The following is a 27,236-nucleotide window of genomic DNA, read 5'->3' on the forward strand; positions in this document are numbered from 1 at the left end:
ATTTAAATTCGCACAGAAAGACCTGTCTACACCTATACAACATACAGAGTCCTTAACCCCTTAAGACACGGCTTTATACATTTGTTGTTACCACTATGGTAATGACCAAGTCGTGGTGCTTTACTAAAGGCCCTGTGTTATGTCATAGTATTGTAGTCCTATGGTAGTTACATTTCAATGACTATTACAGGGTGCCTCTGGAGGTACGGTGCGCATTAAGGGGCTACCACCTAAAACACCTATGCCTACATTATATACACTAAACGCGCACGCACGCACGCACGCACGCACGCACGCACGCACGCACGCACGCACGCACACACACACACACACACAGTAAAGCTCACACAACATTGGTTCGGCAGCATCCCAGCCGAAAACATGCACAGAAAATGGTGCAAGGCACACTGTTTACAGCACAGCTACATTTCTTAGAATTGCAGGGGCTTTTACTCTTGCAACCACATCTGATCATCTGTAAAATGTAGTCTGGTGCCACTTTGACATTTTCTGGAACACTTATTGGTATCAGTGCTTTGTTGCATGGGTCTTTATTCCATCCAAATGCTTCAGGAGATAGTTCAGGTGGAGTGTGAACCAATGTCCTCCACAATATTGCTTGAAAATGAGCCCTTTTCACATTCTCAAGAAATGCCTCTGTTGTTGGTGGAAGAGCAGCCAGGTTAGGTGAAGACAACCTTGTATTCAACCTTGTATGTGACATGCTGATACTGTCTGGAATGCCATAACATGCCGACACAAAGTTAGTGGCCTCACTGGAAAGTTGTTGGAATGGTGCCAGCACATTACCAATTGATGCCAAGTGATATCCAGCTTTTAGGGTCTTGATAACAAAGCCTTTACCAATACCAAAATAGGATGCCGCAGTGTCACACCCTGATATGGCATGGGCTGGTAAAAGGTCAATTACAATGTCATTTTGTGGATTTACATTTTTAATTTTATCTCTTTCCATGTTAATACGACCACCACTGAAATTATGTACTTTGTAGGCAAACAAATTATCAGCCAAAAATTATGTAATTATTACTTACAATTTTTATTTTGTGTTACAACAGCACAGGAAGAGTAAATAGCAATGTATGAAATGGTGAAATTCTGTGTTGAATTAGTAATCCTTTTTGGGTATGTCTGAGCTGACACCACCAATATTCGCCTAAATGTTACATATTTCTGCTTGACAAACAGCTAGTTATGTAATTGTCTAAAATTTATTTGGTACGAGGACACTTTCTCCACTTTGATGTGACAGGCCTACCACCCAGAATGCTCTATGGTTAATCATAGTGCAGTTATGAAGCTGTCAAAAGCTTGCGGGCTATGGCTGCAGCGAAATCAACATGAAAGGGTTAATATCTGAAATTGGCACATCACCCACTCTTATCCTGATGGGTAAGTGTTGGACAACTACAAACAGCAAAACCAAACAACCCACTATGAGATATAAAGCCACGTTTGGCGAAATGTTGGCCTTTGTGTCTCCGACTTGGAAAATCAGGCTTTTTGGGTGAATGCCACCTGTTCTTACTCATCCTACGAATCTTACAGTTTTTCTTGATCGCTTTAACACGATTTTTTAAACTGACTCACACAAAGTCGTCATGATCACTATTTCAGCAGAGCAGAAGACACGTTGTGCATATGTGTTAACACATTCTTGTTGACTTGACATATTTCCCATTTGTTTAACACAGTTTTTGCTAAACAGTTAATGCATGTGCCATTTAAGTAGTACACATTTCATTGTTTAAGCTCTGATAACCATACAGAAAAATCTACTCCTGACTTTTAGAAACTACCGTCAGTTTTGTGAACACACCAGAGCACCTATTTGACACTCTTTTTCAAAAATCTTAATTTAGCAATCAGTCTTTATACACAGTGTCTTCTTGTTTGTTCTTGGCATGGAGTTCTTTTACAAATCTACTGTAAGTGCATTTTCGTACTGCAGCATCATATTGTACTTTACACATCAGCCATTAGTACATTTTTATTACAGTAAAAAAAGAAAAACAAACAAACAAAAACAAAATGAAAACTGCATCAAAGCATTCTGATTCTCAATCAAATTCTTTGCAATAAGAAATTATTGTTACAAGGACCCCCTCCCTATCCTACTGACAATTTTGCATAAGGAAAGACACACCACTGAAATCTTTGTGCAAAGCATTTACTGGGCCTGCTATCTCTCAGTCAGTAGATCCTGATCAAGCAGAGTCAGTAGCAAAGTAAAAGAAACAACAATGGAACTGACTTGAAAGTTATGTAATTGACAGCAGTGTTAAGTAACAGCAAATTGTGTCAACATGATAGCCGTGTTTTGGATTTTGACGACCATTGTGTAATGACTGATTGGGAGTGTTCATACACTGCTATGCAGTGTGTATTGGACTGAAGACCGAGTTTGCTTTTATTGCATATGTTAAATATTTTGGAAACGTAGTAGCCTTTTGCAAACAAAGATGTTGTGTTTGGAGAATCGGTTTAACTGGTTAGCCCGTTGCGTGCACTGGTATGAAAATGTGCTTTTTGGAGTGACAACTGTGTCAAAGCAATCAAGAAAAACTGTAATAGGTACACCTTAAGCAACCACAAACTGCAAACAAAAAAACTTTATCAGACGAAACTGGGTTCGGCTGATATTTGGCTTTTGGCTGCCGGACTATATTCTGAATGAGACATTTTGATTTCATAATTACAGTGAGATTATTCTAGATTAATAGTAATAGTTATTCTATGCCCACCCCTAATAAACACACACACACACACAAACACACACACACATACACGCACACACACACACACACACACACACACACACACACACACACACACACACACACACACACACACACACACACACACACACACACACACCTCCATTGTTGTTTATTTTGTGTTTCTCTGACCTTGTTTTCCAATATGGTAGCCACGCACGTGAGCGTTCACAAAATGTAATATACTGTATAACTGCCAGCTTCACTGAACAAGTTGAATGGCAGTCCAGAAGGAATTTGGCCAATTTGGAGTATAACTATGTACATTGCATTCTCGCAGAAAATGCTGGAAGTGGGCTTGCCTTTTGGGCCAGAGCAGGTAGACCTGCCAGGAGGGAGTTGCAGTAGTCAGTTTCTAATTTGTGTGTGTGTGTGTGTGTGTGTGTGTGTGTGTGTGTGTGTGTGTGTGTGTGTGTGTGTGTGTGTGTGTGTGTGTGTGTGTGTGTGTGTGTGTGTGTGTGTGTGTGTGCGCGCGTGCGTGTGTTTGTGCGCGTGCGTGTGTGTGTGCGTGTGTGCAGGGAAGCTGACACTGATGGGAAACAGAAGTGCTGTGAATGCTGTGCTGAAGTTCCAAACACCAGCCACTGGGTCATGGTGGAGTCTGAGGTCTCCACAGAGAAGAATGTCTCAACCTACAGTCTTAGCTCTGATGCAGGGAGATATGAATGTTCTCTGTCTGGTCTGCGCTGGTTGTGTTCTGGTCCAATCACCATGCATTACTGCTTCATGGATTCCGACATCATTGCTGGAGAGCTGGCCCAAATGAAGTGCATTCCAGCTGGTCCTCTGATGGACATCAAGCTCAAGTTAGGAGAGCTGAAGGAGATCCACCTGCCTCATTTCCTGTGTTTGGGAAGTAGCCAGCCTGCTCTGAAGGATGCTGTGAAGGTTCTGCACAAGCAGGACAGTGGAGCGAGTTTGGAGACATGTGAGCTGACCAGACACCACGCCAAGATTGTTCAGCCCTCCCTGTCTTTGCGTTTAACAGTGTGCTACTATATGGATGTATCAGTCCACTGTGAGCTGTTGCTTTTCTGCACCAGCTCTGCTCCTCTGATGCTCCACGTCTACCTGGTGCCAAAGGACCCAGCTCACATCCAGGCCATCCACCAGAAAGAAAAGGGGGAGTGGATCGACAAACCAGGCAAGGTGGGCCTACTTCGGCTGAATACCAGTGTCTGTGTGAGGACGTCATGTCAGTCAAAGATCCAACCCAAGAGCATGGACCTGTGGCCTCTTGACACCTCTAATTACTGTGAGGTTTACATGGAGCACCCAGATGACACCTTTGATGTAGTGGTCGTCAGCCCTCCAGAAAATGGAAAAACTGTCTGCCAGAGGAGCATCTATAGCATTGACTACCAGAGCGCATCAAAATATAAACTCGGAGGTAGGACATCTTTATGTGATGGACTTTGTTGTCTAAAATGAGATAATGGGTATATAAATAGTGTAACAGTGCTGTTACTTCCTGGATGTGGGCATGCTGGGAGTCGGATGTTGTCTTACTGTTTATGTCTTTAAAAAGTGTTTGGGGATATTAAATGTACTGGGGATGTTATTGTGTACATTTTGCATGCATTATGTTGAGTTATTGCATGTTTGCATGCTTCCTTGTTGTGAAGACTGGGGCAGAGATACCCCTGGCTGTTAGCCTTAGGCTAAGTTGTTGTCTGTGAAATAAAACCAAATCTTGCTTGAATGTTAATAATCCATGGAATATTAGTCAACCTCCGTCCCAAAGCCACGTACAGTATCGGTACTGCTGAGCTATTGTACTGGTCCTTTAGCTCAGCCCAAGAACGTCTACAGGCCAAACAATAATTCTCGAGGTCAGGAGTATGAGCCGCCACTGAGAGAACGGGCAGTATGATGATGGCAAGAGAGGTAATAATAATAATAAGGCATGTAACTCAAAGTGCTTAACAAATGGGAAAAAAACATTGTTAGAGATGGATTTAAAAGGAGAGGTATAGAGGAGAGGCAGAAATAGCAGGAAGGCAGAGGAAGAAGAGATAGACAGAGATTGTAGAGTCATAAGGTCAACGTAGGTTAGGACCAGGATTCTTAGATGCGTAAGGTCCATAGTGGCTGGGCCTGTCATAAGTCATAGATAGTCAGACAGAGATTGGGCGCTCAGGTGCGGCCCCTGGTGACATCAGGGGTGAGGAAAACTCCCTTTCGCTAATCATAGTTTGTAAGGGGGCGAATGGGAGGGGTGAGGGCAGAATGGCTGCACCGCGGCTGAAGTGGCTGCACATCAGACATGCGACTTCTGTTTTGTGGTCCAAATAATTACATGTTTCTGCACGCCCACAACTCACAAATCTCTTGACAAGTGAAGCTGACAATCAGACCAATGGTTATCATTAAAGGATAAGTTCATCCAATGTCATGCAGTTGTAATGCTCACACTACCAGTCGTTCGTCATGTTTCAGGTCCTCCATGAGGAACGATTCCACCTTCAGTACAGCTTCATACAGGATGTCTTCTCCTCTTGGACTGGAGTGAATGTTGCCTTGCTATAGGGTCAAAGACCTGCAACATGGCATTGTCATTCAGTGTAACGGATGCCTTCTGCTGACTGTAACTGTAAAAAACATTACTCTTTTTACTTATTTATTGTTACAGGGAATTCATGAAAGCCTCGGCTGTCATCCATTCACTTGAAACAATTTAAATATCATCTTTTTTTGCAGTTACAGTCGGCGGAAGGTGTCTCTTACACTGAATGACAAAGACGTCTTTGACCCTATAGCAAGAGTGTACACATGTTTGTAATGCCGTGTTGTTGTAAAGCGTTACACAAGATGTCTCCACACAGACACTGATGGGTTGGGAGAGGTAGAGGTTGCCAGAGGTACAATTGGCAGATCTCTCTTCCTCACAGGTCCACTAAATGTTCAACTTGTCTTCTGTTCTGACTCCCCAGACAAGCACTTCATTTACAAGAACTTCAGTCATCTGGTAGAGGGAGTGTCCAATGTGGATCCCATACTGGACCGTCTGCTGGAGAAGGACGTCATCGCCCAGGAGAATCGCATTGAGATCCGCAGCCAGAAAACCAGCTATAAACAGATGAGGGCGCTGCTGGAGCTAGGCCGCATTCGCAGCAGTGCAGGAGCCAAAGACACGCTGCATAAGGTGCTGATGGAGGTGGAGCCACACCTCATGGAGGAAATAGGGAAGGGGCAGTAATGCCTATGGGGCTGATCTTGCAGTTTTTCTCCATTGTTTGGTTTGGCTCATTTCTCGAAACAGAGATGACATTCTCAAAACAACATGGACAAATCCCCAAATCAACTTTTAATCATACATAGAGCCCCTTTAACTAGGCCTGTGCGCTTAAGGCAGTGTTTCCCAACCAGGGGTACGTGTACCCCTAGGGGTACGCAAGCACACTGCAGGGGGTACTTGGAAAAATGTTATTATTGTAACAAATGTATGGAGCAGTCAGATCAGGACAGAGAAAGCGATATAGGACATGAATTAGGGGTACTCATGGCACAACTAAGATGCTTAGGGGGTACACCAGACAAAAAAGGTTGGGAAACACTGGCTTAAGGTATATCCCAGAAACGCAACGCTTCCAGTCCCCCATCATTCCTACCACTCCGGTCCATCTTTTTATACACTTGTATGATGAATACAAAATATAAAAGAAATACTTTTAATACCTATACATAGATTAATGATGTGCATAGGCATAAAACCAAACAACTAAAATGAATTAAATGAGGATCTACCACATTAGGTACAGTGTAATAACCAGTGTAACAATATTTAATACCATGTAATACCAGTGTAACACCATGTATCAATTTTGTACTTACATCATTTGTGTGTAAATGGTATTACATGGTATTGCATATTGTTACACTGGTATTACACTAGTATTACATGGTATTAAATATTGTTACACTGGTTATTAGACTGTACCTAATGTGGTAGATTCACTGAAAAGGTGAACCATTAAAATAAGGTGTTAGCGGGCAAATCAATCCACCCAGTCAGAAGTTATGGGCCAAATGAAAATTCCGCCATTTTGAAAGTGTTGGCCTCCAAAATCGAATCAGTTCATGAATCTACCCTGGAACATTAACACACCAAATCTGGGACAAATCCATCCACCCGGTCAGAAGTTATGGGCCGAACAAAAATTCGGACATCTTGAATTCGGCCATGTAGAAAGTGTTGACCTCCAAACTCGAATCAGTTCATTAACCTACCCTAGAGCATTCACACACCACATCTGGGACAAATTCATTCACCCGGTCGGAGGTTATGGACCAAACAAAAATTGTGTGAGGGGGTTTTCTATTGTTGGGGAGTTGTCAATGATGGTATGTGAACATTGGATAGAATCCTACTCTCTGAAAGAAGTTGAAAACGGGAGGAGAAGGAAATGGGGAGAAGGGGAAAAGTTGTCATCATATTCATATCTGTGAACAAGGGATGGTGGTGGCTTATTAGCCGGGCTCCGCCCCACTGGTGACGCAACGCCTTCGGCTCAGCTACACACAGTAGGGCCAGGAGGTTGCTCAATCCCGCTACAGCGGGTGCTCCACCCACTTTGTCTGGAACCAATCAACTGAGCATTTCCAACCGTCCTGGGTAGAGGCGTGTTCAAGTCAGTGATGTGGTTTAAGCAGAGACGTTCTATTGGGCTAAGAAATGTTTGATTTAAACTTCGGCACAGCCCTCAACCAGTAGCAAGCCGAGGGAGGCGGGTTAACCAGGCCATGGAAACAAAGTTCTTCCTGTATGGAAACGCTAATCGTTATAGTCCTGGTCAGACCAGAATCGCGGTACGTGATCTTAAGTCTATGAAAATCAGGCAAGTGGCTCAGGTGGTAGAGGACCCTGTTCGGCAACCGGAAGGTTGCAGGATCGAGCCCCACTCTGGCTGGCCCTTTAACCCCAAGTTGCTCCTGGTGGCAGAGTTGTACATGTTCACTGGTGTGTGAATGTGAGTGTATACAATGTAAAGTGGGACAGTGCTATATAAATGCACCATTTCCAAGTTTAGCTTATCTAGCAGAGGGAGGAGCTGGAGTTAATTTGACTCTTTTGTCTCTAATGCAGAAGGGTTATCAACAGGGCGGGACTCCTCGTTAGGGGACACCAGCATAGAATCCTGTAACTCCCCAGCAGCCTCATTCTGGTAGCCCAAGCAGTTGTAGCAAAAGCATCTCTGATGTTCATCTCATAGTATTTTAGTTCATTGTAGTTCATTATAAAAACCCCTATCTTTTACTGTTTTTACTGTGTGCCATGTTATGTGTTGCTATGCTCTTTTGACACCCCTCATTGATCCATATGCAAAAATATTTCTAAATGTATATTTGAATTTTATAAATACTGTATATTTCTTCTGATTAAAAAATAAAAGCAAAAACAAAAACTCAACAATTTGCTATGGGGTTGATAAGTAATCTTTTGTAAATAAATGTTTGAAGAATATGTTTCCATCAAGTTCTCGTTGACTCATATCTGTTTCTTTTATCTCCACTGAAACAACTCTTTTATCATACATATTTGTTTTGTGAACTTTGCTTACATGTACATCAAAAGAAATGTGCTTAAAATAAACATTTACAATGTAAACAAGTCCTGCTTGTGACGCTTTTTTGAAACTTATGGATTTTCTTTAAGTTACTTTTTAAGACCTTCCGATCTTCCTCAGATTCATTAACAAACACAGACTTGACACATTAGTGTCGTTTCTGTCGACACAGCGACACAGCATATGGGAGTGACCTCTGCGCTGCAGTCATGTCACATGCAGTGTTAATTTCGTCAACCAGGACAATGATGAAAATATTTCGTCAACGCCCCTTTTTCCCGTGACGATGACGAAACGATGACGAACAAAAATTGCTTGAAGAAAATAAAAATATGACGGAAAAAAAAATGTTTTTCGTCAAGAAGACTAAGACTAGACGAAATATACAAGCCATGGACAAATGGACATAAAAAAAATAGGCCTGTATGTTTTATATAATTTGCAATGGTTAATATGATGGTTTCTTGAACTGAAGATTACGCGCTGGCGCACCCTGTTTGTCTCTGCAGGCAGAGCCTGGCGCAGCTCAATCAGTAGTAGTTCAGTGCGTCCAGTTCAGTTGAGTTTAGGCACTAAAATGTCAGCCAGAAAGAGTAAAAATAGCCGACGTTGAGACAAGTGTTAATTTTGAAACATGTTCAACAACCTTTTTGTCCATGCCGAAGACTTGTGCGTTTGTGCAGTCATTTTAAGAATAATGTAGCCTACCGTGGCGCCAATCTTCCTCTGATGCTGTCATATTAAACTTCCTCGAGCTCCCTTCTCCTTTCCACTTTCGCCTCCTACCCCGACATCCGTTGTCTGTTCTTTTTATAATGTTTGCTATATTGGTTGTCTAGTTTAAGGGATGAGCGCGCCACGTGGGAAAAGTTGCTTGAGCCTAAACAGATGCGCGGTTACTGTAGTTTTGATAATAAGGATCAATGTTTGGCGATCGCTAAGGGGTTTAAATTGCGGAGATTTGAAACATGTTCCCGTCGGGGGCAACGCTATAAGACCCAAGGAAGTAGACTCCATGCGATGCGTCTTAGGCTACAATAGCGTCTTCGAGACATCCCAAGTTCCACAAACTCATTTCATGGAGATGCTTATCGACCCTCGACACCCCGACGAACAAAACAGCATTAGTGTTTAAACATTTGTATGTTCATGCCCTTTCTATCGTCCAGTCTGCATAGAACAACTGCCTAGCCTACTTTTCCCCCTGGGACTTTTGCAGGGCGCCCTACGAAGTGTGGCGTAATCTGTTTGAAGTAGTCACACATGCCGCACGAGTCATTATCTTTCTTTGTCTCGCATTGCCAATTGAAAAATAAACGCTAACTTGGATAGTCTAAAATCAGTAATATTTTATCTGATTCACGGGCACTGGAGAGCCACTATCAATATCAGGAAGATGAAGAAATGCGTGTAGCCTACATGATCAAATTCAAAAGCAAACGATATGCGGCAGCTTCTAATGCGCGCGCGCGCACGCGAGAGAGAGAGAGCAAGCGCGCGCAACCTGGAAGTGTGTGTGTGTGTGTGTGTGTGTGTGTGTGTGTGTGTGTGTGTGTGTGTGTGTGTGTGTGTGTGTGTGTGTGTGTGTGTGTGTGTGTGATGCACTTTTGCTCTATGATGTTGAAGTTACTTTTACAGAGCTAATTTTGGTATTGGTGGAAAATAGCTGGTAACAACGTGAATATTTGCTGGAATAGGCTATCTAGAAATAATTTGTGAAATAACAATAGCCCTACTAGGTTATTCAGGCTATTTTACGCCACAATGTTGACTATGACAAAAATTTGAAATGTTGACTAAAATGACGAAAATTACGAAAATTTGAATAAGACTAAAATTGATTTTCGTCATTAAGACTAAGACTAAGACTAAATTGGGAAGGCAATGACGAAATATGACTAAGACTAAAATTGATTTTCGTCATTGTGACTAAGACTAAGACAAAATTGAAAAAAGCTGACGAAATTAACACTGGTCACATGGCGTTAAACCATTGCAGGTAAAACATTTTTGCAAAGCAGCGGCGCAGTAAGGAAGAAGCAACTGCTCTGGCTTGGGACCTCCTCCATGCCGTCTGTAATCTACCCTGATTGGCATTCATATATCTGACGTGACTTGCGGGTGTAGCCCATATGCTTGTGAGGCAGTTCACTCGCTGCTCCAAGTAGGAAGCAACGTTTTTTTATATCTTGGGAAATCACGTTAGAAAGAACTGTCTATCTTGTTTGCCAAGCATTCAACCCCACCTTTATTAGACTAAGCAGATCTCGTTTTGATCCAGCATTTTCCTGCTTGGTTGCGTCCGAGCCTATTATCTGCAACACTTGTCTGATGGCATGGTGTCAACTTAAAGGGACACTGTGAGATTTTTAGTTGATTATTTACAGAATTCATGCTGCCCATTCACTAATGTTACCTTTTTCATGATTACTTACCACCACCATCACATTCTAAGTATTCATTATGACTGGAAAAATTGAAAAGGGGGGCCTTCTCCATGGTCCGCCATTTTGAATTTCCCAAAATAGCCATTTTAGCTGCAAAAAGGACTGTACTTGTACCATACTAGAAAATATTTGTTTATTACTTAGCAAACTTTCATGTAAAGATCAAATTTGGCAATAGGGAGCCTAGTTACAAGGAGCAGCATGGTTGCAGTACCTTTTTTGACCATTTCCTGCACAGTGTCCCTTTAACCCTTACAGGTCCAGCGTCCTGGATGTAACTCTGTAGTGGTACTAGAGCCAAATGAATAATTGGGCATTGCAAAATATTTAGCAAAAAATAACATGAAACATTTCGTAAAAACCTTTACAAGAAAAGCCTTCAAGTCAACTTTGCGTATAAGACACAACTGTCTTCAAATAGGAACAGGGTAGTGTAGTTACCATCAGGGTTTTCAAATAGGAACAGGGTAGTGTAGTTACCATCAGGGTTTTCATTCAGGGAGTGTTGCAGTTTGCAGATAATAGGCTCGGACGCAACCAAGAGAGAGAGAGAGGGGGAGAGAGAGGGAGAGATTTTCAAAGCACAACACCTGCTCTACTCTCATGCACATGCGCTCTGCACAGTTGAGAACAAGTTAACAGGAAGCCAAGTTGTAGTTTTATTGACACGTCATATAACACATTTGTCTGCATGAGTAAACTACTAATCCCATTGCAAAGTGTAGAGAACTCTCTGAGTGGTGATATTTGAACAGGAAGCTGAGGCGCAGACAGTGTTGCCACATTGACACACAGATAACGGCCCTTTCCTCTCACTGTAAATCAGTTTCATCTGGCAACCCTGGGTACAGACAACGTCTCTTTCTTCTCTCTCGAAAACGCCAGAGGTACGTAATACTTGCTGCTTAATCTTGTTCTCTTTTGGTTGTCAGAAATGTAAAAAGTTCACAGTTCAACATAACTGTTACGAGCACCCTGTTGTAAACGTGTTACCAGTTGTAACTCAGTAGTGGCAGAACAAGGTATTAACACTGTTCTATTGTCTTTGTGTTCATGCTGTATGAAAGTCTATTGTATTTACTGTTATAAGCAACAAGATATGTGTGTATTAACGCTGTTCTATTGTCTTTGAGTTCATGCTGTATGAAAGTCTTTAGTATTTACTGTTAAAAACGACAGGGTATGTGTGTATTAACGCTGTTCTATTGTCTTTGAGTTCATGCTGTATGAAAGTCTATAGTATTTACTGTTAAAAGCTCCTCTGATAAGAACCTGTTGTGTTAACAGAATAGCAGTGAGCAAAGTTTCAAGACTCATGCAATAGCATACCCAATGTCATCCCCAATGTCATAATAGTGCATAACAATGGCATAGGCCTATCCAATGTCATGATAGTGCATAACAATGGCATAGGCCTATCCAATGACATGATAGTGCATAACAATGGCATAGGCCTATCCAATGTCATAATAGTGCATAACAATGGCATAGGCCTATCCAATGTCATAATAGTGCATAACAATGGCATAGGCCTATCCAATGTCATGATAGTGCATAACAATGGCATAGGCCTATCCAATGTCATGATAGTGCATAACAATGGCATAGGCCTATCCAATGACATAATAGTGCTGCATAACAATGGCATAGGCCTATCCAATGACATGATAGTATATATAACAATGGCATAGGCCTATCCAATGTCATAATAGTGCATAACAATGGCATAGGCCTATCCAGTGTCATAATACTGAATAACAATGGCATAGGCCTATCCAATGTCATGATAATGCTTGAGCAAGGCATGTGACACCTCAGTTATTTTTTCTTGCATTCCTGTTTTAACAAATGCACGGGGGAAAAGTTGAAATTTGAAGTTTAAATATGAATATGTTCAGACGTCTCTAGCGGCGCATATAGGCTTTGGGAAAAAAAACCCCACACACCCACACATCCTGTTTCAGCACTGAAACGTCACGTGACTAACAAGCAGTCATATCTGCAGAGCCACGTCTGTAGCAGTCAGTCATATATGCAGAGTCACGTCTGTAGCAGTCAGTCATATATGCAGAGCCACGTCTGTAGCAGTCAGTCATATCTGCAGAGCCACGTCTGTAGCAGTCATATATGCAGAGCCACGTCTGTAGCAGTCAGTCATATATGCAGAATCACGTCTGTAGCAGTCAGTCATATATGCAGAGCCACGTCTGTAGCAGTCAGTCATATCTGCAGAATCACGTCTGTAGCAGTCATGCAACGCCACGTCTGTAGCAGTCATATATGCAGAATCACTTCTGTAGCAGTCATATCTGCAGAGCCACGTCTGTAGCAGTCATATATGCAGAGCCACGTCTGTAGCAGTCAGTCATATATGCAGAATCACGTCTGTAGCAGTCAATCATATATGCAGAGCCACGTCTGTAGCAGGGTGGAAGTTTTTTCTATGGCAGGTAGATTTTTGTACACTAGACTCTGGACTCTGTACATACAGTGTTGTAACCGGTGTCATAAGAGTGACCTGAGCAAGGTAAATGACATTCAAATATTGTTGAAGTATTTTAATGCACAGGGGTAAAGTTGATATGATATGCCTCTACACATACAGTATATTGCATTGCACAGTAGTTGATATGTCTACACATACACTATATTGCATTGCACAGTAGTTGATATGTCTACATACATATACACTATATTGCATTGCACAGTAGAGAACTAAACGCTCTGATGTGAGTGGTGGATCTGCACTGTTGCAAACAGAAGCTGCTGCTGGTTAGTTTGTAACGTTTCAAAATAAAACCACATCCTGTTTCAGGAAGTGAAGGCAGAGGCAGAGACGACGGACAGACGACAGATGACAGATGACAGACGACAGACGACAGACGACAGACAACAGCTCTTTTCTCTCCCTCGAAACCACACAGCAAGGTAGGAGACACTTGTTATTTTGCATGTTTAGGCTTTCAAATAAGCAAAATAATAATTGTAATAACTGTAATAACAATAATTGTAATAACTGTTACGATAAGGTGAAGGTGAAATATTTATCAATTTTAATATTGATCAATTTTAATATTTATCAGTTTAAAACAACTGTTACAACACATTTATAGAAGAGGCCTTATTGTAACGCAGCAGTCTCAGGTATGTGGCGGCGATGGTATGTGGAGGTGGCTGCAGAAGGTTGCAGGTTCCAGCCCCGGTTTGCCTGACCCCATGGATGTGTCCTTGAGCAAGACACTTAACCCTTGTAAGGTGTTTGGGTCATTTCAGAGTGTCACAGCACAATATTCAAATGCTTGGTGGAAAAAAATACAACCACAAAAAAATGTCAAAAACGCCTAGAGAATGAGTGGAAAAGTCGATTAAAAGACCCACTTGACGATGCTAACACAAAATTTCGAACACTAGGTACACAAAAGTACACAAAAGCAGCCTAAATAGCTGTAACGTTTGGGAGCTCTGATAAAGGCAGTCAAGCGGCGCCATCACCGTAGAACACACTGTCATTCAAAATATTAAAATGGATTGCCTCTATTAGCCAGGTCCGGACATTCAGAAATCTGTAACCCTGTGGGCATTTTTGGGGAAAAGTCGGCATACAGCATTTTTGGAATATTCAAAGCCATCTAAATACAAATCCGTCATATGCCTAAAAAATTAGGCCACCAGTCTTTTGTAATTCTTTGTTAAAAATGTATGCATTTTTCATAGGGTAGGCAATTAATGGTAGATAGGCTAACATTTCAAACTTTAACATATAACCATAAAACTTTAAGAATATCTTACTTGCATTAAGACAAACACTTTTTGTATTACAAGTTACATATGCAAATGAGGTATTATCCTTGGGGAATATGCAAATTAGGCATATAATCCAAAACCGATGAAGATAAAGTGAAATTTAAAAACTACTGGTTAACTTAGTTTATCAAAAGTATCTATAGGTTTGTCCCATGTTAATTTAATCAATCTTAGCATTCATTGTCATGTTTTACCTTTCCTGAGCGGAGCAAGAATCAGCAAAAAATGACGCTTAGGATCATCCATTGCGAAGTGGGTGATCCAAGCAAAGTACGTCAGGGAAAGCATCTTTTTTTCCATAAAGCCAAATATTTGGACTACGCAAATACAGTATGTCTGTCATGGAATTTGATTATTATTTTATTTATGATAATTTCCATATACTGTATTTGCATAAATGTGCATATCCCGGACACTGTTTTTTGCCTTTGAAGTCTTTTACAGCGTCATCATTGCATATTATCAGACATCTGAAAAAGCTGAGTTATACTGCATGTATTGGTTAACCCTCTGAGGTCTAAGCCTTTTCAGAGGCTTTTAGGCTGCTTGCACCACCCTAACATTTTCAAGTATTTTCATTTCATATATATATATTTGGGACCTGGAAGGTCTGAGGTTTCTGATGGTGTGACTTATATGTTTCAATCACAAAAACTCACAGAGTTACAGATTTGTTTCTGGAGACACATTGCCCTCTGAAGGGCACTCGGACCTCAGAGGGCTAAATAAACACCAAAATTGGCAGCAATTGGATGAAGGTAACCTCCAAAAGTCCAGTTTGAAATAATGTATGATGCAAATTACCACTGAAATGCATGGAAGTGTTACTAAATATGGCTGGTATCAAAACTCTCTCTTGTCATTTGCCGTTCATTATATTCCATATACTGTGTGTCTCTAAACATTCTAATTCATAAAAACTGTACACATAACTTAATTTCCACAGAACCTGATTTGTCATCTTGAAAAAGAGGAAGCTGGTGTTGATGTACTATTGCATTACGATTATGCCCAACCAGCATAGAGGTATTCGTTATGTCATCAGTACCAACATACTAATTTCTCTAAGGGCTGTCGAGAAAGAAATGCTTAAGGATGCAACCCCCACACCGCTACCTTCCCATTAATAAATGAACAGCTCCCCAACCCCAATATAGGTACTGGGGCCCAATAAATTGCCCTGTGTAAACATTAGGGAGTTATTGGTTTTCTCAGCAATCATTTGAATTGAATGGTATTATGGCCTGAGGCTACAGGTTGTTGGCTGTGGTCTTTTGGTCCAGGTCTGTAAAGACCTGTAGGCCTACATAGAATCTGTGGGCAGCAGTTGGAACAGCTAAAAGTCTACAACCTAGTAACATGATGGTCATGCAGGATGTTCTCCACTCTAGGTAGAGAGTGCATGGTGTAGATCAGTGTTTCCCAAACTGTGGTGCGTGCACCCCTGTGGGTGCGCGGCCTGCCATAAGGGGGTGCGCGAGCTAAATAAAGCAATGGTGGATATGTCAGTTTTTATCCTGCATTAATGAACATGAAGTAGTTTTAATTGTATGGTGAATTGTATGCTGAAAGGGTCCATCTGAAGTGTAGTTTAAGTTGCTATTGGAAAAAAGGATTCAAACAACAATCCAAAACAAGTGTGCACAATGTGCAGTGAATGTGCAGTGAATCATAGTTGCGTGGCCATCAGCATACCGAAATATTCGCTTAGGGGGTGCACGAACCACATTGAAATGTACCACACCACTCTCAACTGTTTGCTGATTTGCTAAACAGTGGAGCGAACCGAGCTTGGAGAGTTTAGCCAGACTATGTGGGGAGCCAAAATCTCTGGGTGTACATATGATGGCGTCGCCAGGCTAGTGTTTATGGGCCTGAGCTTAGTATAGATACCATTCAGAATGTAAAACTAAAACAGTTACAGTATATCACGAAAGTGAGTACAGCCCTCACAGTTTTTGCAGATTTGTGAGTATATCTTTTCATAGGAAAGCATTACATAAATGTCACTTTGACAGTCATGAGTGACCTTTCAACAACATATTTAACCGCTTAAATTTCTTGTTCACTTAGAAAAAAAACTAAATACAGCCATTAATGTTTGAACATGTACCCACAAACGTGAGTACACCCCAGAATAAAACCCGGTGGAGAAGGGGCCGTGTTGGCTCGAATCGTCTCAAAATGAAAAGGGATTAAAAGGGAGGTCAGTGGTGTGCGTTTCAAAAAAAAAAAAAGTGTATCCTCTCACTAGCCATGTATGGTAGTGGGACTGACATGGTGTGGGGATGCATGAATGCTGTCAACATTGGCAGTCTGAAATATACCTAAAAGAATCATGCATGTCAACATGCACTGTGACTACTGAAGCAGATCATGATATTCTCCATAGGATTGCATTCAAATCTCACACCAATCTATTTAAGCCAGGTGCACACTCAAAATGTAAAAGTTCAATGCAAAGAAAGGTTGAAATGTACACTGATGACTTCCCTTTTAATCCCTTTTCATTTTGAGACGATTCGAGCCATCATGGCCCCTTCTCTACCGGATTTTAATCTGGAGTGTACTCACTTTTGTGGGTACATGTTCAAACATTAATGGCTGTATTTTTTTTTTCTGTGTGAACAAGAAATGTAAGCGGTTAAATATGTTGCTAAAATGTCACTAATAATTGTGTCAAAGTGAAATTTCTGTAATGCCTTCCTATGAAAAGATATACTCACAAATCTACAAAAACTGTGAGGGGTGTCCTCACTTTCGTGATATACTGTAGTTGACTCCAAAGGTCTTCTAACCATTCACCTGACCTCACATGGATCCAGGAAAGTATGGGCTGGATTTATCTTACTCTACTACATGTATTTGGCAGCACCTCTCATTCCTGCCCAAACTGAGATGGACAAATGCTTCATGACCACATTTTACAGAGGAACAACAGAGAACATCCAGTTGCACTGTGTGGAGCGGAACAGGATACTGGCCACAACATCATAGATGCAGTATGGCATGATGAATAGCTGCCAACAATCAGATGTTGTCTCTCTACTTACATATTCAGTGTTCTTGCTTTCAAGTCAAAGTCAACAGAGGCCCCTGTACCTCCTCTCAAAGAGCAGAAAGCGGAATGGATTGAATGCTGCCAACACCTCTCGAAATTACAGGTGAAAGGGTGATAAATGTGAAAGTGAAAGAAAGCCCAATGGGAAACTCCAACTCCCATTGTCATTGTGACACAGCACTCCACAGCACATAATTGTACACTGCACACAACGACATTGCATTTATGCCTCACCCGTGCAAGGGGGCAGCCCTCAGTGGCGCCCCATGGGGAGCAGTGTGGTGGGACGGTACCATGCTCAGGGTACCTCAGTCATGGAGGAGGATGGGGGAGAGCACTGGTTGATTACTCCCCCCACCAACCTGGCGGGTCGGGAGGCAAACCGGCAACCTCTGGGATGCAAGTCTGACGCCCTAACCGGTCACCCATGACTGCCCAAATAATTAGAGTAGTAATGCACCAATGATCTGGAGGTTGCATTCACTATGCCTTGCATGGCTTTCCTTTTGTGGTCAGCTTCCGCTCCACACAGTGCAACTGAGAAGGATGTCCCATCTGAGTTTGGGCAGGAATGAGAGGTGCTGCCAAATACATGTAGTAGAGTAAGATAAATCCAGCCCATACTTTCCTGGATCCATGTGAGGTCAGGTGAATTTCGTACAATTATGGGGACAATTCCATTAACCCTTTTAAAAGTTGGCCATCTTGACAGTCAGCTATCTTGAAAGAATTAGCCTCCAAAATACAATTAGTTCATATAGTATACCAATTACATTCAGTATTTGGTGAAAATCCTTCCATCTGATTAAGTTATTGTGTGACCAAAAAGTCAGCCATCTTGAAAGTGTTAGTATTGGTGCCATTTTCTATTCAGAAATTTCTGCTCATATTTAGTTATTATTTTTGTATATATTTATTACTTGTATATTATAGATTTTTTATGATTGAATTTAAACTACATTAGTTATTTAATGTTCAGTTAACCTCTCAGTTAATTTCCCTTTAGTGTAATGCTTAGAATGATCTAGAAGGAATAGCCAATAGGAACTGACACTGAGCAATGACGTTTTGGAGCTCGCGCATCTCGAATGTAAAAACTGATGTGTGTTTGTCATATGTTGAGAACTTCAGATAAAGACGGGGCGAACACACTGTTTTCTAGCGCCGTTCAAACTTTAACACGTGTAGACTCGTTCTTTCCGTCTGACTGAGTGGTTATTTGATTGAACCTCAAGAAGGAAATGGTCAACATTTTAAGAACGGACATTTAGCCACTACAGTTAGCCTCTAAAATATAATCAGTTCATTTAGCTATTATACAGTGTTAGCACCAGGGCTTGACATTAACTTTTTCGCTTGCCTGGCACTGTGGCTAGTGGTTTTCCCGTGTCACTAGCCATGCAGCTATTTTACTAGCCACACATTTGTTTTTTTTCTTTTCTTTATCATGACGCTGATCATCTACCCTCAGAAGATGAGGTGCAAAAGCAATAAGATGACATGGTAATAAATCAAACAAATAGATACTGAGTAACTGAGCTTTTTCTTGAACTATACATACAATTGATACACAAAGGGCAAAGTGCAGAATATAGGCTATTCTGATGATACCATAGAATAAGCTGCCTGCCAAATTGGCTAGTGAGACTGAAATTGTTACCTGCCATAGCCAAGTTTTACCAGCATTTGGCCGGTTGGCAGGTGCCAGTGTCAAGCCCTGGTTAGCACGTAGGGCTTGAAAAGCCGTTAACCCATTCCAATGTTATAGCCCAAACAAAAAGTCGGCCATCTTTAAAGAGTTGGCCTCCAACATTTAATCAGTTCATATATGTGTTCTAGAGTGTTAGGGCACAAGATTTGGGGCAAATTTATCAAGCCATTCTTAAGTTATCGCATTAACTCAAAATATAGTGGCGGCCATCTTTTATTTTATTGTTTACGGTTAGACCGTAACTTTTCGTAACCGGCATACGGCAGAAATGGATTCAGCACCCAAAAATCATATAGAAACAACTCTTGAATTGCTTTTCCTCAAAAATGCCTACAGCTTCTTATTTAAAGCTCTTTTACTATTTTGGGACCTGGCTATATGCACTTCCTCATCACATGGGCAAACAGCGTTTGGACATGGTGGTAATCTATAAATATATAATGAGACTTAGTTTGTGAGTGCAGATTTTTCTTCTTTCAAACAGCGTTCATGCCTGTTTATCAATCAGCGATCACTCAATCAGTCGTTGTGATTGACAATGAATGTACATTATTTTGACCAGTGGTCAGGTAAAAAAAAAAAACTGATTGGGGCAGACATGACTCTCATGTGATGATAAGAGCACATATATACTGTATACTGTATGCCCCTACTGTATATTTTCTGTATAGCCTACTCTATGCTGTAAACTGTTGAAATTAGTGGTATACCCCATAATAGACAATAATAAACAAATGTATTTTGTTATTCTGTGGCTTATTCAAATAAAATGTTTATTCTGTCACGTATAACACAACATTCTATGCAGACCCAACTCTAAATTGAATTCATTTCGTTGCCCCACATGAGCTAGTTATATTATACTAATGTAAGACAGCAAGTTATAAAATGTATCAAGACAGGCGCGCACACAAAGGCGCGTGCACACCAACATTCTCCCTTTATGTCTGTTGCTCATCCACAAGTTTTGTGTTGTATTCTGTTCCTTAGGCCAGTGTTTCTCAACCTTTTTTTAGGCGAGGCACCCTTTCAATTCATGAACATTTTCAAGGCACCCCAAGCCAACAAGCTGTAACATGACATCACATCCGATACCACACAAGCTTAGAAAAGGAACACATTTGGAGACGTCATACAACCTACATTTGAAGTTGCAGCTTACTGGGGAGACCTAAATTTACTTTATTTTGCGTAAATGACAGATGAAAGATTCCACTGACTAAGCATTCATTTATTAATTTAGACAAATATATATTACATTACAACATTTATTTATCAGCCATGTTTCCGCGGCACCCCAGTGGAGAAACACTGCCTTAGACTACTACTAATGGCATGTGATATATTTTGGCAGCGGCCTGTTTGACTCTGGCTCTGTTTCAATTTACAATTGGCAGGCAGCTGTTGGACATGGCCAGCGAAATACCTGCAGAATTGGTAAGCGAAGAAATGGAGAAGAGAAAGAAAGACGAAGATGTAGCTCAGACCTCATTTGCAGGTAAGATATGAGAGTTTGGGGATGGGAAATATTGAGGTATCAGTGGTGTAGTCTACGTAGAACGCGGGTATACAGAGTATACCCACTTCTAAATTTCAGGGATTTCAGTATACCCACTTAAAATTGATTGATCTATTGTTTTGAATAGCACATATATATACAGTATACCCACTTCAAAAAATTCTCAAATACACAGTATACCCACTTCAAATAAGTAGACTACACCGCTGAGACACTATGATTCGTAGCAAAAACTCAACATTATAATTATTCTTTTTTTAGAGTGAAATAATCATACACCAACCAAACACATAAAATATCACCAAAATGTCTACTGTAGGCCCTTTTCAACTTGACTAGCAATACTTCCTCTTGTCATTAAAAATGTTTGTGGTGAAATTCTAGCGAAATACTGTTATGTAAAGAACAAGACTCATTCTGCTTCATTCTTCCCAGTTTGTTTTACCCAAGGAAAGTACAATATAAAATAAATAAATCTTCAAATTAAAATCCATACCTGATAATTAAAACACAACGCACAACATCTGAAGCATAAGGAGTTGGGATAAAATCTGGGCTATCCTGTTGCAGGAGACAACGCAGCAAGATGTGCTTCAGACGTGCAAACTTTGAACAACTCAGCTCAAGGTGGAAGCAACGTCATCGCTCCAGTTTTGTCATATAACACTGTGGAGAGAGACATCCACGTCACCACACATAACCATCATTATGGTGAGGAGATCTGACTGATTGAAAGGGCAGATGATGAACTAATGCTGATGATATTTTGACTGGACTTTTCTGGAACTTGGACAGGTTGCTTTCTTTATTTTCCATCAACACACTGACAGTGAATACATTGACACCAAATGGTAAAGGCTGATCCTCAGGACCTTGATATAGCCTATGTAGTGCACATATATAATCTCTGACTTGTCATTATTGAGCGTCCCCAGTGGCTCTGCTTAACCTCTTAGCGCAGAGCATATGTTATAACCTGTTATAATGTTATAACCTTACTGTCACAAATTGTAATGGCTATGTCTTAAAGGCGTATGCCACTATTTTGGGGCTTAATATGTCGACGGCTTACATGAAAAATAAGACACTTTACCACCTGTATAAACCCTGGCCAACTATTTTAACTGTATTAAGCCCCAAAATAGTGGCATACCCCTTTAAGCTGTTATTCAAGGCTCTCAATACTGTCATAGCAATGATGTTATGATGTAATCAGATTATTTCTTATCTAAGTGAGTCATTAGTAGGTGAATGAATGAATGAGTCTCTTGACCGATTCAGTTGTCTGTCAGTCTCCTCCTGTCCCAGGGATTAAAGCAAAAAAAAGTCATCTGACTGAACTTTTTTACCGGTTAGGTAGCCGATCGAGTATCACTCCGTAACCCTACGAAAACCAATGTAGCCAGGCTTTGCCCTCATTACGAAACATACACTGGTTTTATGCAAGGAATGGTGCCAGAGCCAGCACTAGGCATAGGCAGACAGGGCAGTCGCCTAGAGCAGAATAGACCTATGTCTTGAGGGCGCCAGTAATACCAAAAAGTGCCACAAAAGCAGAACTTCAACCAACATAAAACTTTACACTTCACATTAACAATGAATATTCATTATACACTCAGTAGGCCTATATACACGATGTACCTGTAGGTACTAGATCAGATGTGCTCAATCAGATGTAGGCCTACAATGCTATGTTTACAGATGCCAATTTCTAAATACAAGAAAAAGGAAAGAGGGAAAGGGGGCAGGCCTAGGCCACCAGATTGACTGGAACTGGCTGAAAATGGAGGGATAATGGATATATCAGACTGCAAACATTGAACTGCAATTTGGGGCATGTTTTGGTTATTTCCTCTTATTTCTACCCATTGTTTATGAATTGTTCACAACATTATGCAGAATGGATTCACAATGAGTGTTGCTTCAAAATTGTCTAGCTGATATCACAGAATTATTGACTTGGAATTGCAATGCGTTGATACAGTGATCTCTTTTTTTTTTTGTAGTAGTAGTAGTAGGCTATATTTTGTCTTTCCCATCAGAATGGGCAAACACTGTTCTGGTGAAAGCACTGGTGCGCATTGCTTGCAGTATTTCTGACATTTAAAAAATAATGCACTGGTCATAGCAATCAGAGGGAGAAAACTAGTTGTTGGTTATTTTGTATGATTTTCACTATTCATCCTGTTACAGATAACTTGACGTTGACGTTTACAAACAGGGTGCGGTAGTCTACCTCTTGTGTTCTACCGTTTTGAAAACCTATGGCTACTGGTACTTTTTTGCTTCTCGAAGGTGACAGGCACACGCTTACCATTGATTTAAAAAACGTCCTCGATTCCTACACGCACCCGTGTTCTCTCCTACAAGCTGACACGACACAAGCAGACACGACACAGTCACAGACATACGTCTATCGAAAGTAACACACTTTCCCAAGCTTGTCGCGTAACTTTCCACTCGAATCAAGGCAAATCACCCACCTGTCAGTCTTGAGTGCGCAAATAACTGAACTCAAACGAAGCTTATAGTCCGAGAAGATGGGCACAGACGTTGAGCCACTCAAAAACGCACACACACAACTGTTGCTGCACACTATTCCAGTTAGCAAAATTAGCATCACACAGTAGCCTACAACAAGCCTTGAAAATGAAACAAACACCGAAACGGCATTTATTGACCATGAGTCCACCCATCAGAACACTGCTTCCCAGAACAAGACATAAAATATTGGCTCATAGCCTCCGTGACCCCTGTAAAACGCAACCCATTTTTCACTTATTTCTTAAATATATATCGACAACAACAAAGCTATGATTACAGGTGAGACTGTACATTGTCAGAAAGACAACTAGAGCTAGTTCTACACGTAGCCAGTCAAACGCGCTAAACTTTGAGGATGAAACGCATGGTATTACGCATGGTATATCCTAGCTAGCTGCCAATGATAGCCGTCCCATTGGGGCTATGAATAATGTTAGTAAAAGTCACAATGCTTAAAAGGAAAACCCTTCATGAAAAGGACATCATGCGCAGTCGAAGTAAACTATTCTTTTTTTTTCTAACTATCCACCACGGCAGGTGCAATGATAATGGAAACATACGTGTCCTACCTTCTTCCAGCTATGCATTCCATGCATATGCATTATTATTAGCCCATATTGGAATATCAGTCCAACTCGTTTAATGATGGTCATTGCACTTTAAAGACATAGTATTACACTTATTTTCTTTTCTGCCATCAGCAACAATGTTGGCTATTTGTTTTTTTAATCTCTCGCGCTGCGCCGCAACTGATTTGTTGACCGCTCGTGTACTTTTTTTTTTTTTTGGAACACGGAAGACGATGGCTCAAAACTACTGAGTGAATCTGTTGTATGACACCACCGGTGGTGGCGTGTATAACTAAATCCGTACACCAAACACACCTTTCCTCCCCTTCTCATGACCAGGAGTGCTCTCGATTTGAGTTCATTTGGAAAGTAAAAATTGTAAATTAATTGACATGAATTATAAGGACGGAAATCCGTCCAAACGAAAATCCAGTTGACGGAAATCCGTCATAGCGACGGAAAACTTTAATCCCTGCACTGTCCTGGTGTGTTGAGACTCACAAAATCTGAAACAGTCTGAGACTCAGCGAGGTTAGACACACAATCTATACCGTACTAATGGCAATACAGACTCAGGCATGTGCAGTGGTGGTAACATGCCTTATAAATGGGAAACCAACAAAATAAATAATGGATCAAACAATATTTCCACCACTGCATGTAAGTGTGGAATGCGCTTCATTCTCACAGCCTTCCTCTATCCTCCCTTCAGGTGCTGGGACCTCAACTGCAACACAGCCAGCAGAGGAGCAAGGTATGTTCTATACACTCTTTCATTTACCTTAACAGGAATCAAATGGGCTTCCCATGTATCACTATGCTCAATATTCATGAGGGAACTCATCTGTGATTGGTTCTCTGTAAGATATCCCCTCCTCATGATCTCAGGGGTCTTTAGCAAAGACGCTATAGAAAAGACAGTTCACTGACGTCATAAGAGCATAGTATGGCATGTACGCAAGCAGAGTTACTTTCTTCTTTTCGGTCAGTACTGGCAGCATGCTAAAATACTGCCTGGAGTGTGGTACATGTCATGGGACACTGTACATTTTTGCCAGCTGTCCTTATTTATCCCCTGTAATTAACTCTGACTGACAGCTAGTTAATTGGGCCACACTTTGGCCACAAACCGAATATTGACAACTGGACATCCTCTTTCGATCAGGGTCACCACACAAATACACCAAAAGCAACAGGAGCGATTCCAGCAACGGAAGTAATTGACTTTGCATTGAGTTGCTGGTGAGAGAAGAGACAAAAGTGATTCGCCGACTAGGCGCTATTTGAGGAGACTGTTTGTAGTTGGACTTGAGTGAATAATATGCAAATGAGATGATGCGTTTCGGTGACAGCCGCCACAGCAAATAGGAATGTCGAAATGCTTGTATTCCGCTTTTAAGGATAGTTCCGGCGTAAAATGAAAGTTTCACCATCGCTTTCCCATGCCACATAATGTATCTAATGATGAGCCATTCCGGGCAATGCCACGCCGTTATGGAGTTAGCTAATTTTAAGCTTTTTGGTGAAAAACGCAGCCAATGCATCACGGTGGGGCCAATTATAGGCCTATTATTTTCTGATGTTTCCCCGCTATAAACAACTTCAAAAACGCTACACACTTCATCACAAAGGTCTCGTTAATCAAACCGAGGCACAGAGAAGGTCATCGGATCACAGTCTTTCACTGGCAGAGAAAACATATTATTTAAGCAAACCGGACTTCCTTCATCGCATGTTATTTGATTATGCCAAAGTCATAACACATAAAACCAGCTTTGCGCAGTGGCACATTGTGTATGTGGAGTGACTAGAGGGAAGCATTTCATTTTGATGATTGTGTCAGTGTTGTTCTAGAGCAAGTTTGTTTTCCTCTTGTCCGAAGACTGCTGTTAGACACGGTACTGTGCGTGCACACACACAGCTTCTTTCGCCCCCTCGCTTTTCTCATTATGAAGTGTCCTGCCTCAACTGGTCATTACAAACAAGGCATTCTAGATAACCGCTTACATGCACTGTTTGAAAATAATGTGATGCATTTCTTCATGTCATGGCTTTGGCCAGCTAATTTGAAAACACTTGTAAATTCGCACATCGTTACAACATTCACGATGCAAGCCATGTCACCCATAATGTCCAGGTATTAGATATGAAAATATCCTAAATGGATACAACATCGTGGGGCTGTGGTGGATACTCTCGTTGTGATTGTCTCGGGACAATCATATTGTTGAAGGGACAGTGATGCATGTCTCGCAGCACAACTTACATCGGGTAGCTGTGGTACCGCAAAGCGTTGGTGTTGTTCGAAAAATACACCAGGTTGGGTTGCTACAGCAAAGTTTCTGGGGTCACATTTTTTATTCACGTTGTCCCCACTGCCCATTTGCACCGTGTACTCAGGCTAAGCCACCGTACTACACCAATGCTTTTTACAGAGAGCAATTCTCCTTTTCCAATATTCGCTCTTTGGTCTGTAGAGACTTTGCTGCCCATTCATGTAGTTGTTGTTATTTAGTCTAATATTAAAGTCCCAAAGCAGTTAAGTCATTCCCACCTGTATTCTACTCTTTCCCAGATACAACCTCAATCATTACTGAATACAAAGAATCAATACGGTCCTCATATGAAAAGGTGAAGGAGTATAACCGTCTACCTGGAGAGAACGTGCTTCTCACTGAGCGTTACACAGAGCTGCTAATGGTGGAGTGTTATAGGGAGCCTGGAGAAAAAGAAAAGGAGATGCGTGCCAGAGGAGAACAACACCAGGAGGTCTTGAAGAGTGCAGCGAACAGCAAAATTACTGTTGACCAGTTTTTCAGACCCGATGACCGTGGAAGTGTTCCTAAAGCAGTCATTCTCCAGGGCAATTCTGGATATGGCAAATCCTTCACTGCTCAGAGGATCATGTTGGACTGGGCCTCTGGGACTTTGTTCAAGGACTCATTTGACCTGGTGCTTCACCTTAAATGCAAAGAGATCAACGAAATCGCAGAAGAATGCAGTCTCGTGGATTTGCTCAAGTATAGCCGTGACTTCACCAGTGACACAGCAGATGTGCTAAGGGACCCCAAGAAGAAATTGCTCATTCTAGTTGATGGTTTTGATGAGCTCAGGTTCTCCGTTGAGGATGATGAGAGTCCACCCCCTAAAGACCCTTTCGAGAAGGCTCCTGTCCAGGCCACCATGGAGGCTCTGTTCAAAGGCCATATTTTGCGC

The 27,236-nt window shown here is 41.3% G+C and overlaps 1 protein-coding gene across 1 annotated transcript in view; it reads left to right on the forward strand.

Moving 5' to 3' along the window:
* The first annotated feature begins 13,560 nt into the window (after positions 1-13,560).
* The window catches only part of LOC134466184 (NACHT, LRR and PYD domains-containing protein 3-like), an 18,111-nt gene continuing 4,435 nt past the window's right edge, over positions 13,561-27,236 (forward strand). The window contains exons 1-5 of the mRNA XM_063220080.1: positions 13,561-13,740; positions 20,786-20,886; positions 21,478-21,618; positions 24,733-24,774; positions 26,596-27,236. The exon at positions 26,596-27,236 is cut by the window's right edge and continues 1,049 nt beyond it. Coding sequence (XP_063076150.1) covers positions 13,667-13,740; positions 20,786-20,886; positions 21,478-21,618; positions 24,733-24,774; positions 26,596-27,236 — 999 coding nt within the window. The 5' untranslated portion in view covers positions 13,561-13,666. The remainder of the gene's footprint in view (positions 13,741-20,785; positions 20,887-21,477; positions 21,619-24,732; positions 24,775-26,595) is intronic.

Source organism: Engraulis encrasicolus, chromosome 16 (genome assembly GCF_034702125.1).
Source record: "Engraulis encrasicolus isolate BLACKSEA-1 chromosome 16, IST_EnEncr_1.0, whole genome shotgun sequence".
NCBI classification, from domain to species: Eukaryota; Metazoa; Chordata; class Actinopteri; order Clupeiformes; family Engraulidae; genus Engraulis; species Engraulis encrasicolus.